Source organism: Brachyhypopomus gauderio, chromosome 2 (genome assembly GCF_052324685.1).
Source record: "Brachyhypopomus gauderio isolate BG-103 chromosome 2, BGAUD_0.2, whole genome shotgun sequence".
Lineage (NCBI taxonomy): Eukaryota > Metazoa > Chordata > Actinopteri > Gymnotiformes > Hypopomidae > Brachyhypopomus > Brachyhypopomus gauderio.
This window is the reverse complement of record NC_135212.1, coordinates 41,097,359-41,110,301: the sequence shown is the minus strand read 5'-3', so window position 1 is coordinate 41,110,301 and position 12,943 is coordinate 41,097,359. Positions and strand designations below refer to the sequence as shown.

Genomic DNA, 12,943 nt, shown 5'->3' with positions numbered 1-12,943 from the left:
TAACAACGATAATGAATCATATTCTGGGTTTTTGCATTAGGAAAAAATTGCCCCAAAAATGTATAATGTATGTATAATGTATGAATGTATATCATTATATACATTCTCTTAAAGCACTACAGAGTGACTGGATACTTGTAAATGCACCTTTAAAGACCTAATTTAGTGGCTACTGCGTGTAGGTACAAGGTTAGCGTTTCTAATAACGTTGGTACGATTGGGTACTAGGCGTTTTCTTTTCTAGACCAACCTCCTACACCTGTGTTGGGCGTAGCCGGAATATGTAACGTAGAGATCCTATTTGGGATTGTGGGGGTCACGAATTTTTGCGAAGGAAAGGTACATTTCAGAGGCGGTGTGTGGGTGGAGCAAAGCAGCAAGGTTGGCTTTAGCAGCAAGGTTTTGAAACCACTCATTGTGTATATTGCTGTCAAAGAAGTTAAAAGTGATCGTGAATATCCCACAGGAAGCCTGTGGGAACGAAGCGATAACATAGGACGTAGACCAAAGAGGCTGCCATGACACATCTGGAGAAAGAAAACGATGCGATCGGAGATGGATCTAAAAAATCCGACAACTGTCAGGTAGGTTTATCATATCAACTCTGCATGAGACGGTATGGGTCGCTTTTATTGTTTCGACACTCTCTTAAAAATAAATTCATACTGACTTGCCAAAATAAATTATTTAATTATATACATTGTTTATTGATATTTTTTAATTCCTTGTACAAGGGATTTTTAATTCCTTGTACAATTGTAGGAGTTCTGCGGCTATCTCAGTGGCCCTGAGGACTAAAACCGCAGATGATTAAATAATACAAATACTAGGCTATATATACACTAACAGCCTGAAAGTAACTTCATGACTACAACTCGGTAGTGATCCTGCAGTCTGACACAGCCTCGGATCATTATGTGTTTCATGAAGCTGCGCGTGTTTTAAGCACAGCTGTGCTGAATGCCATAGACGAACTTCTCGCGACCAAGCCTTACAGGTGTCCTCGCGCAGTTTTTTTCTTTTCTTTGCGACGCTAAATGAATAGCGGTTAGACTGCATAACTGCAGGTACTGACTTGCATACATACCACGACAGCAGGGACTGAGATTCGTCTAAAACGTTTAGAATACGGATCATGTGACCGAAGACACACGACACGTAAACTCGATTGTCTAGATGCATAATCAGATAATTTGTAATAACTTATAGGGCTGAGAAAATACTGCTTCTGATAACCGAAACTTCATAAATTAATAATTAATTCATTAGCGATTATATTCAAAGTTTAATGCTTGGATAATGCTCTTTTTTGTCTTTCTTTGGGTTTCTCTCTGTCTCTCTCTCAACCATTTGTGCACACAGCTTACATTTTAAACTAACTAGAAGCTTGCGCAAAGCCTCAGGGTATATATTACTATTTATAAACCCATTTATAAACACTAAACGCTAAAGGCCTAATAGTTCATTACCAGGACTATGAGTATTTCTTTCTTTTAAACTGTACCCAACGAAATATACCTTTATTTATAGAAGCTCAAAAAATCTATTAAGAATAAGAAGTCTTTATTGTCTGTCTGAAGACAGAAACTGAAGACAGATTGTCAGAAACTCCTTGGGTAAATAAATCTGTAATATGAACACCGCAATTTTACACTGCTTTTTAACACCGTCTCCCTGTCATAAGCAGCTAATGACTCACTTTAAAACATTTTAACTCTTGAGGTTAATAACAAACAACTTTTAGTAAAGTAAAATTTTAAAAATTGTGCAACTATTGTGGTGAATGATAACATGCATGGTGAAGGAAACACCTGAACAATAAACTGCACTTTAGTCATGTCACGTAGGGCAACGCCCCCTCTCGTAGCTGTCACTCTGGGTTCCCTCATGTCTGTATTCCCTGCCTGTTTGTCCCGCCCTACTCGTTGTCTCCGTGATTCCTCGTTTGTTACCACGCCCCGTGTCATTGTTATCACCTGTTCCTTGTTTCAGTTCTATGTATTTAAGTCCCGTCATTCCCCCAGTCGAGTCATCCGTGGTTTTGTCTACTCTGTCGGTTTGTGTTGGTTCACACTGTCATTGTACTTAGTCCTGATCGCCCGTTGTTCTCTGTTCTGTGTTACCCTGCCTTGATTTTGTTTTACCTGATTCGTTATGCCCCTGTATTTGTCCCACCTTGATGGCTCTCCCGTTACGACCCCCGCTTGTGACAACGACTCTGCATACGGTATGTCCTTTAATAAAATATCTCGCTCTTCTCAGCATTTGTGTCCGTCTCTTCGCTCCGTTGCGCATGCAACGTTACATAACCACGGATCTTACCAGGACACAGCGAGAGAGCGAGACTCTGGTAAGTTCAATCGCTGTAATGAGATGTTGGCTGGTTTAATTCGGTTCGACTCTCCGGTATTACAGCGTGAACGAACCAGAGACAGGAATTCCCCTTGCGCTGTGGGTACAGGGGAGTCTCGTCGCTATGAAAACAAAGCGAAATCACTTTCGGTTTCCAGCTTTTGCGACGAGCTCCCTGATAAGCGCTATGTGTCTGCCCGACTCCAGCCTGTAGCGCGAGAGTCGAGCAGACGGAATGAATGTGCAGACGAGCGTTGGCTTGGCTCTCGGTTGGCTTTCAAAAGCCATTGTGAGCTCCCGATACCTCCGACGAGGCGGAGTCACAATGAAAGCCACCGAGAAGCAGTTGTGTCTGTATGTTCTTCCAGGCGCAGACCAGACCGGGGAAGGAGGAAGACCACGCCTCCGACTCAGAGCCCCGTCGCCACAGCGCATGCAGAAGTCATCTTGCCAGAAGAGGACCTCCCTCCGCTACTCCCGGAAGCTAAACCCCGAGGGCTCCCCAAGAATTTTTTGGGGGGTCGTACAAGCCACTCAGCTAAGGAGTGGCAGGCTGAAACCCGGGAGGACGTCAGAGCGGCGACTCCGCCCCCCGAGGACGTCAGAGCGGCGACTCCGCCCCCCGAGGACGTCAGAGCGGCGACTCCGCCCCCCGAGGACGTCAGAGCGGCGACTCCGCCCCCCGAGGACGTCAGAGCGGCGACTCCGCCCCCCGAGGACGTCAGAGCGGCGACTCCGCCCCCCGAGGACGTCAGAGCGGCGACTCCGCCCCCCGAGGACGTCAGAGCGGCGACTCCGCCCCCCGAGGACGTCAGTGCGGCGACTCCGCCCCCCGAGGACGTCATGTCACCTCTGCGGCCGGTTCCCGCGATCCTGAGGAGGTCACCCACGCCTGTTCCCGTTCCCGCTGCCCGTCGGCAGTCCACGCCTGTTCCTGTCCCCGCTGCCCGTAGGCAGTCCACGCCTGTTCCTGTCCCCGCTGCCCATCAGCAGTCCATGCCGGTTCCTGTCCCTGCGACCCAGGAGAGGTCGTCTACGCCGGCTCCTGTTCCCGCTGCCCGCCAGCGGACCCTGCCTGTTCCCGCTGCCCGCCAGCGGACCCTGCCTGTTCCCGCTGCCCGCCAGCGGACCCTGCCTGTTCCCGCTGCCCGCCAGCGGACCCTGCCTGTTCCCGCTGCCCGCCAGCGGACCCTGCCTGTTCCCGCTGCCCGCCAGCGGACCCTGCCTGTTCCCGCTGCCCGCCTGCCGGCTCCTGTTCCCGCTGCCCGCCTGCCGGCTCCTGTTCCCGCTGCCCGCCTGCCGGCTCCTGTTCCCGCTGCCCGCCTGCCGGCTCCTGTTCCCGCTGCCCGCCTGCCGGCTCCTGTTCCCGCTGCCCGCCAGCGGACCTCGCCTGTCCCCGCTGCCCGCCAGCGGACCGCGCCTGTTCCCCTTGAGACTGTGCTGCCCTCTATTGGGCCTGGACTCTTTGTGCCCCCTGCTCTGCCATGTGCCCCTGTCTCTTTGCCCATGTTCCCCTTGCTCCCATGTTCTGTCCCTGGTTTTGTGTTGGTCCCAGTCCCTGTCTGTGTGCCTGTTCGTGTCCTTGTGCCCGTCCCTGTGTCTGGTTCCAGTGGTGTCCTCTCTGTCCCGGTTCCCGTGTCTGTTCCCCGGATTGTGACCCACTTTGTTCCTGTCCCAGTCTCGGTTGTACAAGCCGTGTTTGCCTCAGTGTGTGCCTCTGCCCTGTCCCCTGGCCCCACTCCCGTGTCTGTCCCCAGTCCAGTACTGTCCGGCCCTGCTCCTGCTCCTGTCCGGCCTCCCTGTGTCCCGTGTCGTACCACGTCCCTGTCCGGCTCTTGGCCTGTCTCCCTGTCTCCAGTCCCGGCCATGTCCCAGGTCCCTCGTCCTGTTTTGTCTGGTCCTGTCCCTCCGGTCTGTCCTGTGTCCGCTGTCCCTGTCCTGTCTGCCCTTGCGTGCCCCGGAGTGGCACGCTTTGAGGGGGGGTTATGTCACGTAGGGCAACGCCCCCTCTCGTAGCTGTCACTCTGGGTTCCCTCATGTCTGTATTCCCTGCCTGTTTGTCCCGCCCTACTCGTTGTCTCCGTGATTCCTCGTTTGTTACCACGCCCCGTGTCATTGTTATCACCTGTTCCTTGTTTCAGTTCTATGTATTTAAGTCCCGTCATTCCCCCAGTCGAGTCATCCGTGGTTTTGTCTACTCTGTCGGTTTGTGTTGGTTCACACTGTCATTGTACTTAGTCCTGATCGCCCGTTGTTCTCTGTTCTGTGTTACCCTGCCTTGATTTTGTTTTACCTGATTCGTTATGCCCCTGTATTTGTCCCACCTTGATGGCTCTCCCGTTACGACCCCCGCTTGTGACAACGACTCTGCATACGGTATGTCCTTTAATAAAATATCTCGCTCTTCTCAGCATTTGTGTCCGTCTCTTCGCTCCGTTGCGCATGCAACGTTACAAGTCACTTTTATCTTTATGGTATTTATAAATAAATATATTAGGGATGCAAATTATCAATACATTCATTAATCATTAGTTGATTGATAATAATAATAATAATAAGTTCCATTTGTATAGCGCCTTTCAAGATGCTCAAGGACGCTTTCCAGATGCAAAAACAAATGATTGATCTTTCGATTAATTGATAAGCAGCATTTTTCACCTGAATTTCAGTGTTTCAATATGGCCTTTAAAAATATCAGCTAAATAGTTAAAACACTGAGTTCAAAAAGTATATCTTATATTATGATAATTATATTGTATTATATTGTATTATAGATTCCTCAAGTAATTATGCATTAGGAAAAGAAAGCAGACATTTTATGGCATAACAAAATACATTTAATAAAAAAAAGAAGTAAATTAAGGACTGGCTCAGTTCTTGCATTTGAAACAATAGACATACATATATACATCAGGGTTGCAATTACATACTTTCTGAGGTGTATGCAAACATACTATCGGCGCCCCCCGCACTAGATCTAGAAGATTAATCTATATTAAAATGGCTCATATGCGTGCTACCCAATGACTAAAAGTCAGTTTTTGAGATAGGGTTTCTTAATACAGAGGGTGCATTAGACCAGGGGCTCATCTCCTGTTTCCAAAATGCATCAATGACTGCTTGAGAAAGCTGTTCTACTTTGATACTTGAAAAAAAAAACATGCTCAATAAAATGTAGGCTACTTGTGTTCAACGGTTTATTCAGTTAAACATGAATTTGTAAGCCTACATACTGTGGCGTGGTACAGGAAGGAGAGGCAATAAACCGATCCATTTGACAAAACAGACTGGTTTTATTCAAATACCTATCAATCGCAATCAGACTGCTGGGGAATGATCACGTGGAACAAACTCGAATAAGACATGAAACATGAGGGCAGGTCATTAGCACAGTAACATCACACACACATGGCAGGTTGATTCAGACAGTACACAACTACATAAACTAATACAGGGTGGCTTAAACTACATAACACACACATAATCAGGTACATAATCAATAACACACATCATAGCATTACATATAACATGAACCAGAACCGGAGCCGCAGGGGCTCATGGGAAAGTAGTGCCGTCCCCCATTGCCCCCCCCCCCCCCCCCCCCCAAGAGGTCAGCCGTCCTCGGCGACTAACAGGGCGCATCAGTATGTCAGCGGAACACCACCAGTATTTAACAATGCCCAATAATCCCTAGTACGATAAAAAAACAGTAACAGCACAGTACAACGGAGCACCAACAATAACAGAGCTCGCCTTTTTTTTTTTTTTTAAACATCGGCAAAGCAAAACAGTAAGACAGACCAGTCATGTAATACACAGTATAACACCTTAACATCCCCATAGTCGTTTCCCATAACCCAAACATAGTATGACTCAGCCACTCATACGTAGTCCTGCAGGCGGTGTGGCAGTCTCCGCACACGTTGCGGTCTGGCCGGTTCGGTCACGGGTGACACGGAGGGGGGAGTAACAGGGGAAGCACAGGGAGAAATGGGGGCAGGAGAGTCCGGGCGACGTACAGCGCCCAACAGTTTTGGCCAGTATGGGGCCAGGCGATCGCGGTGCACCACGAGGCGCCGTCGCCCCCAACGGATTCTGTAGACCACCTCTCCCAACTGGCTGAGGATCCTGCATGGCCCGACCCAGGCCGACTGCAGCTTAGGACACAGTCCCTTTTTCCGCTGGGGGTTGTATAGCCAGGCCTCCGAGTCCACAAGCAGAGGCGCGCCGTAGCATCGCATGTCGTATGCGCGCCTCTGCCTGTCCCCAGCCGCAGACTGGTTCTCCCTGGTCCATCTATGTACATCGCGCAGCCGGCCCAACAAGTCCCTAACAAAAAGGGGTCCGGGCGGCACGTCGCTCCGAAGACCAGCTCGACGGGGGACCGCAGCTCCCGCCCGAACATGAGCATGGCTGGTGTGAACCCCGTGGTTTCTTGCACCGCTGAGCGGCAGGCCAGCAGCACAATGGGCAGCCGCTTGTCCCAATCACGCTGATGGTGGCAATGGCTAGCTGAGTGGCCAGGGTCCGGTTAAACCGCTCAACCAGCCCATCGCACTGCGGGTGAAGGGGAGTCGTGCGTGTTTTGTGCACGCCCATGAGTCTGCACACTTCCCCCATCACCTCCGACTCAAAGTTTCGCCCCTGGTCGCTGTGCAGGACCTCAGGGACGCCGAACCTGCAAAAGAAATTGTTCACCAGGGCTTCTGCTGTTGTCACCGCGCTCTGGTCCGGCACGGCATAGGCCTCTGGCCACTTGGTGAAATAGTCCATGGCCACAATGACAAACTTATTCCCCGTGTCCGTGACCGGGAATGGGCCCAGAACGTCCACCGCTACCCTCTCCATGGGGGAGCCTGACTGCATCGGTTGGAGGGGAGCGCGCGCAGCCTTAGCAGGACCCTTCTTTGCGGCGCAGACGTCACAGCAGTGGACATAGAGTTCTACGTCAGCACGGCACCCTGGCCACCAGAACCGCTGCCGCAGCCTACCTAGCGTCTTTGTGATGCCAAAATGCCCTGAACCTGGCAACCCGTGCACCGCTTGCAGCACAGTGTCACGGAGACGCTGCGGCACTACCACCTGAGTCAGTCTTCGCCCGTTTCTCGGATCCTCCCACACGCGGCAAAAGACGCCCTTCACCACCCTCATGCTGTTCCAGCTTGATCGGATAGCTTTGGCTACGGGGCCCAGCCGTACTACAGCGTCCCAATCCGGCGTCGACCCCGCCTCAATATCGCGTAGTGCCCACTCCAACTCAGAATCCCCTCTCTGGGCCGTGGACAACTCCTCCCTGGTAAAGCACGAAAGCGTCGGTGGGGCAAAGGGGGCCTGACCAACCGCCGCGCAATGCCCCACCTCAGCAGTTCTGCTCTCCGCTCGCTGGCAGTACGCGCAGTTCGACTCCGAACACGGACGGCGGGACAAGGCATCAGCGTTTCCATGGTTACGACCCGGACGATGTTCAGCCGCGTAATCAAACTCCTGTAGTCTCGCAATCCACCTCGCAAGCTGCCCCTCGGGTTCGCGGAATCGCAACAGCCACAGTAGCGACGCGTGATCAGTGCGCAGCTTGAACGGGACACCGTAGACATACGGTCGAAAATGCCGAAGCCCTTCCACGACCGCTAACAGCTCACGCCGTGTTACGCAGTAATTGCGTTCAGCCTTATCTAGCCGTCTGCTAAAGTAGGCGATCACACGCTCCGTCCCGTCCTGCATCTGCGAGAGCACGGCGCCCAGCCCGTGGTCACTGGCGTCAGTGTCGACCACAAATTGTCCCGACGGTGTGGGGTACGCTAAAACCGGTGTGCTGCACAACCTCTGCTTCAGTGTGAGGAACGCTCTATCCGCCTCGTTGGACCAGCGGAACTTGGTACTCCCGCCACCCGTTAAACGATGCAGCGGTGTAGCAATTTCCGCGAAACCCTTCACAAACCGTCTATAATAGGATGCGGACCCCAAAAAACTTCGGACCTGGCGTACCGTGCGGGGTGTGGGCCAGTCCTGGACCGCAGCCGTTTTACTCGGTTCAGTCGCGATGCCCTCCCTGCTCACTACATGCCCGAGAAAATTAACCCGGCGTTGTAACAGGTTGCACTTGGCAGGGTTAAGCGACAGGCTCGCCGTTTTGATAAGGCCCAGTACCAGCTCCAGGTTCGCCAATGCAGCCTCAAACCCGGCAGCGTGTACTAGCACGTCATCTAAGTAAACAACGCACTTTTCTCTAGCTACCCCCGCCAAAACCCGCTCCATTAGGCGCTCGAAGGTCGCCGGTGCGTTGCAGAGCCCAAACGGCAAGACGGTAAACTGCCACAGTCCCGTACCGATCGAGAAAGCCGTCTTCTCTTTCGCCGTCCCTGCCAGGGGAACCTGCCAGTACCCGCTGCGGAGGTCCAACGAACTAAACCAGTCCGAACCCACCAATTGCTCCAAAGTGTCGTCGACTCTCGGCATAGGATACGAGTCGGTTCTCGTCACTGCGTTCAACCGGCGGTAGTCAACGCAGAACCGCCAGCTGCCATCCTTCTTTTTGGCCAGCACAACGGGTGCAGACCACGAGCTGCTTGAGGGCTCAATCACCCCCGCGGCAGCCATCTCGCTAACCAGTTGTTCCGCTGCCAAACGCTTAGCGAGCGGTAGACGGTGTGGCCTCAGCCGAACAGGCAGCGCGTCCCCCGTGTCAATGGCGTGGGCCGCGAGACCCGTCCTCGAGCACTCGCGCTCGCTAACCGCAAACACCTCTCTAAACCGCTCGAGTAGCGCCCACAGCGACTGGCCCTGCTCTTCAGATAGCCCCGCACAGCTACGCTCCCACAGGTCATGAACCGGGTCCACACCAAGCGGCGCCATTGTGTCACTCCCCGCCTGTCGCACGGCCACAGTACACGGCCTTTCCACCGTCTCGGTACCCCCGTGAATTGCGACCTCACGGCCATTAAGAGTCAGGCTACCGCTACCGAAGTTAATTACTGCCCCCGCTCTCTCTAGGAAATCGCTGCCCAAAATGCATGGGTCCTTGATGCCCCCAACCCAAAAGGACTGATTCCACGGCCCGTGCCCGAAATCTAGCGTCACGGAGACGCGCCCGAGAAGTTCAAAGCGGTCCCCCGTCACCGTTGTCAGCTCGGTGCGCCTACCCGAAAACGCTAAGGCTCCCCCCGTGTCATCCGGCACTAGGTCAGGCCTAAGCAGAGAGACCGAAGACCCCGTATCAATAAGTGCGAGAAAGAAAGTACCGCTCAACTCACAGTTAATGTAGTAGCCAGGTAGTCCCGTAACTCGCGAGGCAATGTTGGAGGATTCTCTGGGGCGTTGGGGAGTCGCCGCGTCCCTCACCGGGCGGCTCCCGTGCCGTTTCCCGGTGTCATACATGTGCTCACTTTGTGGCCGATCTCGCCGCACCTCCAGCAGGTCAGCGTCTTGTCAGCAGGGCCGACCCTGCGCCGCACCGCCGCGGGCCATCCGTCAACTTTGCCGGAGAGTACCGTCTCGGCTCTGGTCGCCTCGTCCACAGCAGCGTCGATGGTGGCCGGGTTTGCCAGCCTGACGTGCACCCGCAGCTCGCCTGGTTCAAGCGCGCGCATAAAGTAGTCGAGGGAGAGCTGTTGCTGGGCCTCCCGTGGGAAAGACGGGTAGGCTTGCCGCACCAGCAGGGCCACCTCAGAGGCCAAGACGCCTATCCGTTCCCCCCGGCCCCGCGTCCGGTTCCTAAGAAGTTCTTTCGCCGCCGATTCGTCGGGTTGTCTCCCGAACCGCGTCATCAGTGCCCTCTTCAGCGGCGCGAGTTCGCGCCGACACTCAGCGGGTAACTCTACCAGGACCCTGAGCGCGGGACCCTGAAGCGCCAAGCAGAGTTGCGCCGCCGTCTCTGCGTCAGACCACCCCTCGCAGCACGCCACGACCTCCAGTTGGGCCTCGAATGCCGCCCAGTCGGCGTCGCCGTTGTAGCACGGAAGGTTAAGCCGTCGCGCCGTGCTAGCCACCGGCTCTGTTGCCCACGCGTGAGTAGGCGGGGTTACTGCTGTTGTCACGCCCCTCCTCGCCGTCGTCCGCCGTGCCCAGGGCGGCAGGCCGCCATCACTTGAGCCGTCCAACTGTTGCTTTTTCTTCGACGCGCCACTCAGTTTCTCCATCTCCCTCCTCAGCCGTTCGATCTCCTCCGAGATGCGTCCCATCTCTCCATTTAGGGCCACTTCTGACACCAATTGAGGCGTGGTACAGGAAGGAGAGGCAATAAACCGATCCATTTGACAAAACAGACTGGTTTTATTCAAATACCTATCAATCGCAATCAGACTGCTGGGGAATGATCACGTGGAACAAACTCGAATAAGACATGAAACATGAGGGCAGGTCATTAGCACAGTAACATCACACACACATGGCAGGTTGATTCAGACAGTACACAACTACATAAACTAATACAGGGTGGCTTAAACTACATAACACACACATAATCAGGTACATAATCAATAACACACATCATAGCATTACATATAACATGAACCAGAACCGGAGCCGCAGGGGCTCATGGGAAAGTAGAGCCGTCCCCCATTGGGCCGACGCTACAATACTGTAAATTAAAAGGGGTTGATAACATGTTTATTCAGCTAAACATGATATTTGAAATGTAAGCCAACATTTAGTACATTTAACCTCACGGATGTAATTTGGGGGGGGGGGACTTTTTCAAAAGTCGGTTTTGGTCCTCTGCAGTTTTAACGGTTAAAAATAAATATTTAAATAGCGACGAATCTAGCGCTAGGACCGTGCAGTAAAGGACCCCTCCGAGCTCCGCTCCGGTAACATTTTACGTTTCTAAAATGAATTTTCTATGAAGCAAACCTGGCGACTTCGTGGCTGCATCCGTGTACACGTACGATTTGTAATTCACAGGTTTGAAAACTCGTTCTCGCCCCTACTGTGCAATTTTGTTAGGAATACAGCCGAGCTACTATCAAGTTGAAAGTCATCATAGTTTGCTTACCCATTTGACCCAGTTCCCAACCCAACTTTAAGAATAGATTAACGGCGATCATTTTTATATCTTAATTTTATAATTTTTATATATATAAATTAACGAACGCCGTTAACGGCCGACCACTAATATATATATATACACACACACACACACACACACACACACACACACACAGTAACGCGACCGTTACAAACAACCCCCCCAAAATAATATAACTAATCCTAAAACAAAAGAAGTACAATGCTTACCTACACTGACAGCAAACAACCACAAACCCACAAAAAAAAAGGCACCACTCCCTACAACTAGTGTCTAAGCACAAATATTCTCCCACAGGGCTCATACAAGACTAACAGAACACACACCAAGACACAAAGTTATACAAATACACAAGAGCTAGCACACAATATATCCGAACAGCAGCATACACCAATATCACACACAAAGCCTCTCTGTCTCCTCTTAATCTCTCTCCCCCTCCATCTTGGGATCTTCGTCCTTTTATATATCCACAAGGCCTGAGTGGAGGGGTGGGGCCAGAGTGAGGTGGTAGCCAAATCCAGGCCCGGAGGATCAGGAGGTGGATCCGGCAGCATAGGATATAACACGGCCCTCCGCTGTTCGACTAGGCGATGACTAGGAGTTCCACCTGGTTTTACAAGATTGAATGAGGCGATGCGGTGGAAGCTACATTTGCTGTTGCTTTTCTTCCAGGGCTTTGTGCTGTGGTGGAAATGTTTCACCAACCTTCCCGCTGCCACCATTGTTCTGCTTACCCCAGCTCCAGCAAAGCCATCATTGACTGCGAGATTTAGTGTGTGTGCAAAACATGCAACTGATTTCCAGCTGACTCGTGTGGGGTTGTTTGCTTGGACAATGTTTCTAGCGTTGTCGTGAACACACGCTGTAACGCGACCGGGGAGTCCCAACAAGTCTCCACAACATCATTGAGCTTGTCAGCTAAATTGTCAGCGGTGTGTCTATCCGACATGTTCGTCGTAATCAGCACTGCAGATTTTAGCTGCCAGTTCTTGTCAGTGTAGTGGCACGTCACAGTAATGTAACTTTCTGTTGTTAGAGCCGTCCAACAATCTGTTGTCAGGGCTACAACAGTAGCTAGCTTTGTTTTTAGCTCACTCTTCATTTTTTCGTAGCGAGCTTCGAGGCGGGAGGTTATTGATGGCCTCGAAGAGATATTGTAGCCTGGCTCTAGGAACGCAATGAGATCCTGAAATCCTGCACCGTCAACTGTGTTGATTGACATCAAATCTCTCTCGATCATGCTGCATATCCTCTCTATAATGCCCTCCGCCCTTCTCTCATCACACACTCGCCTTCCCAGTGTAGCTGTGATTTTAGGTTGACCAGGTCCACTGGTGCCATGCAGGACAGCTGCATGCACGGTGTTCAAATGATAACTGAGTGAGCTAGTGGAACTGTTGTATTTCAATACCTCATTACACAGAGAACTGTTGACTTCTTTGATTAAATTAACAATGTTGAAATGGTCCCACACCGCACTTCTTTTCGGCCGCTTCATTTTGTTTTCCACCCTGGTCTCTCGTGACATGTGTTCACCTCTTGTTCTTACACTCTGTTCAAGTTACT

At 51.9% G+C, this 12,943-nt stretch overlaps 1 protein-coding gene across 3 annotated transcripts in view; it reads left to right on the top strand.

Annotated features, from left to right (window-relative positions):
* Positions 1-289: 289 nt before the first annotated feature.
* Positions 290-12,943, top strand: part of LOC143505770 (transient receptor potential cation channel subfamily M member 4-like) — a 40,650-nt gene continuing 27,996 nt past the window's right edge. The window contains exons 1-2 of one of the 3 annotated variants that reach the window (XM_076996209.1): positions 290-381; positions 467-584. In XM_076996209.1, coding sequence (XP_076852324.1) covers positions 519-584 — 66 coding nt within the window. In that variant the 5' untranslated portion in view covers positions 290-381; positions 467-518. The other 2 variants (XM_076996208.1, XM_076996210.1) reach the window with 2 other exon arrangements.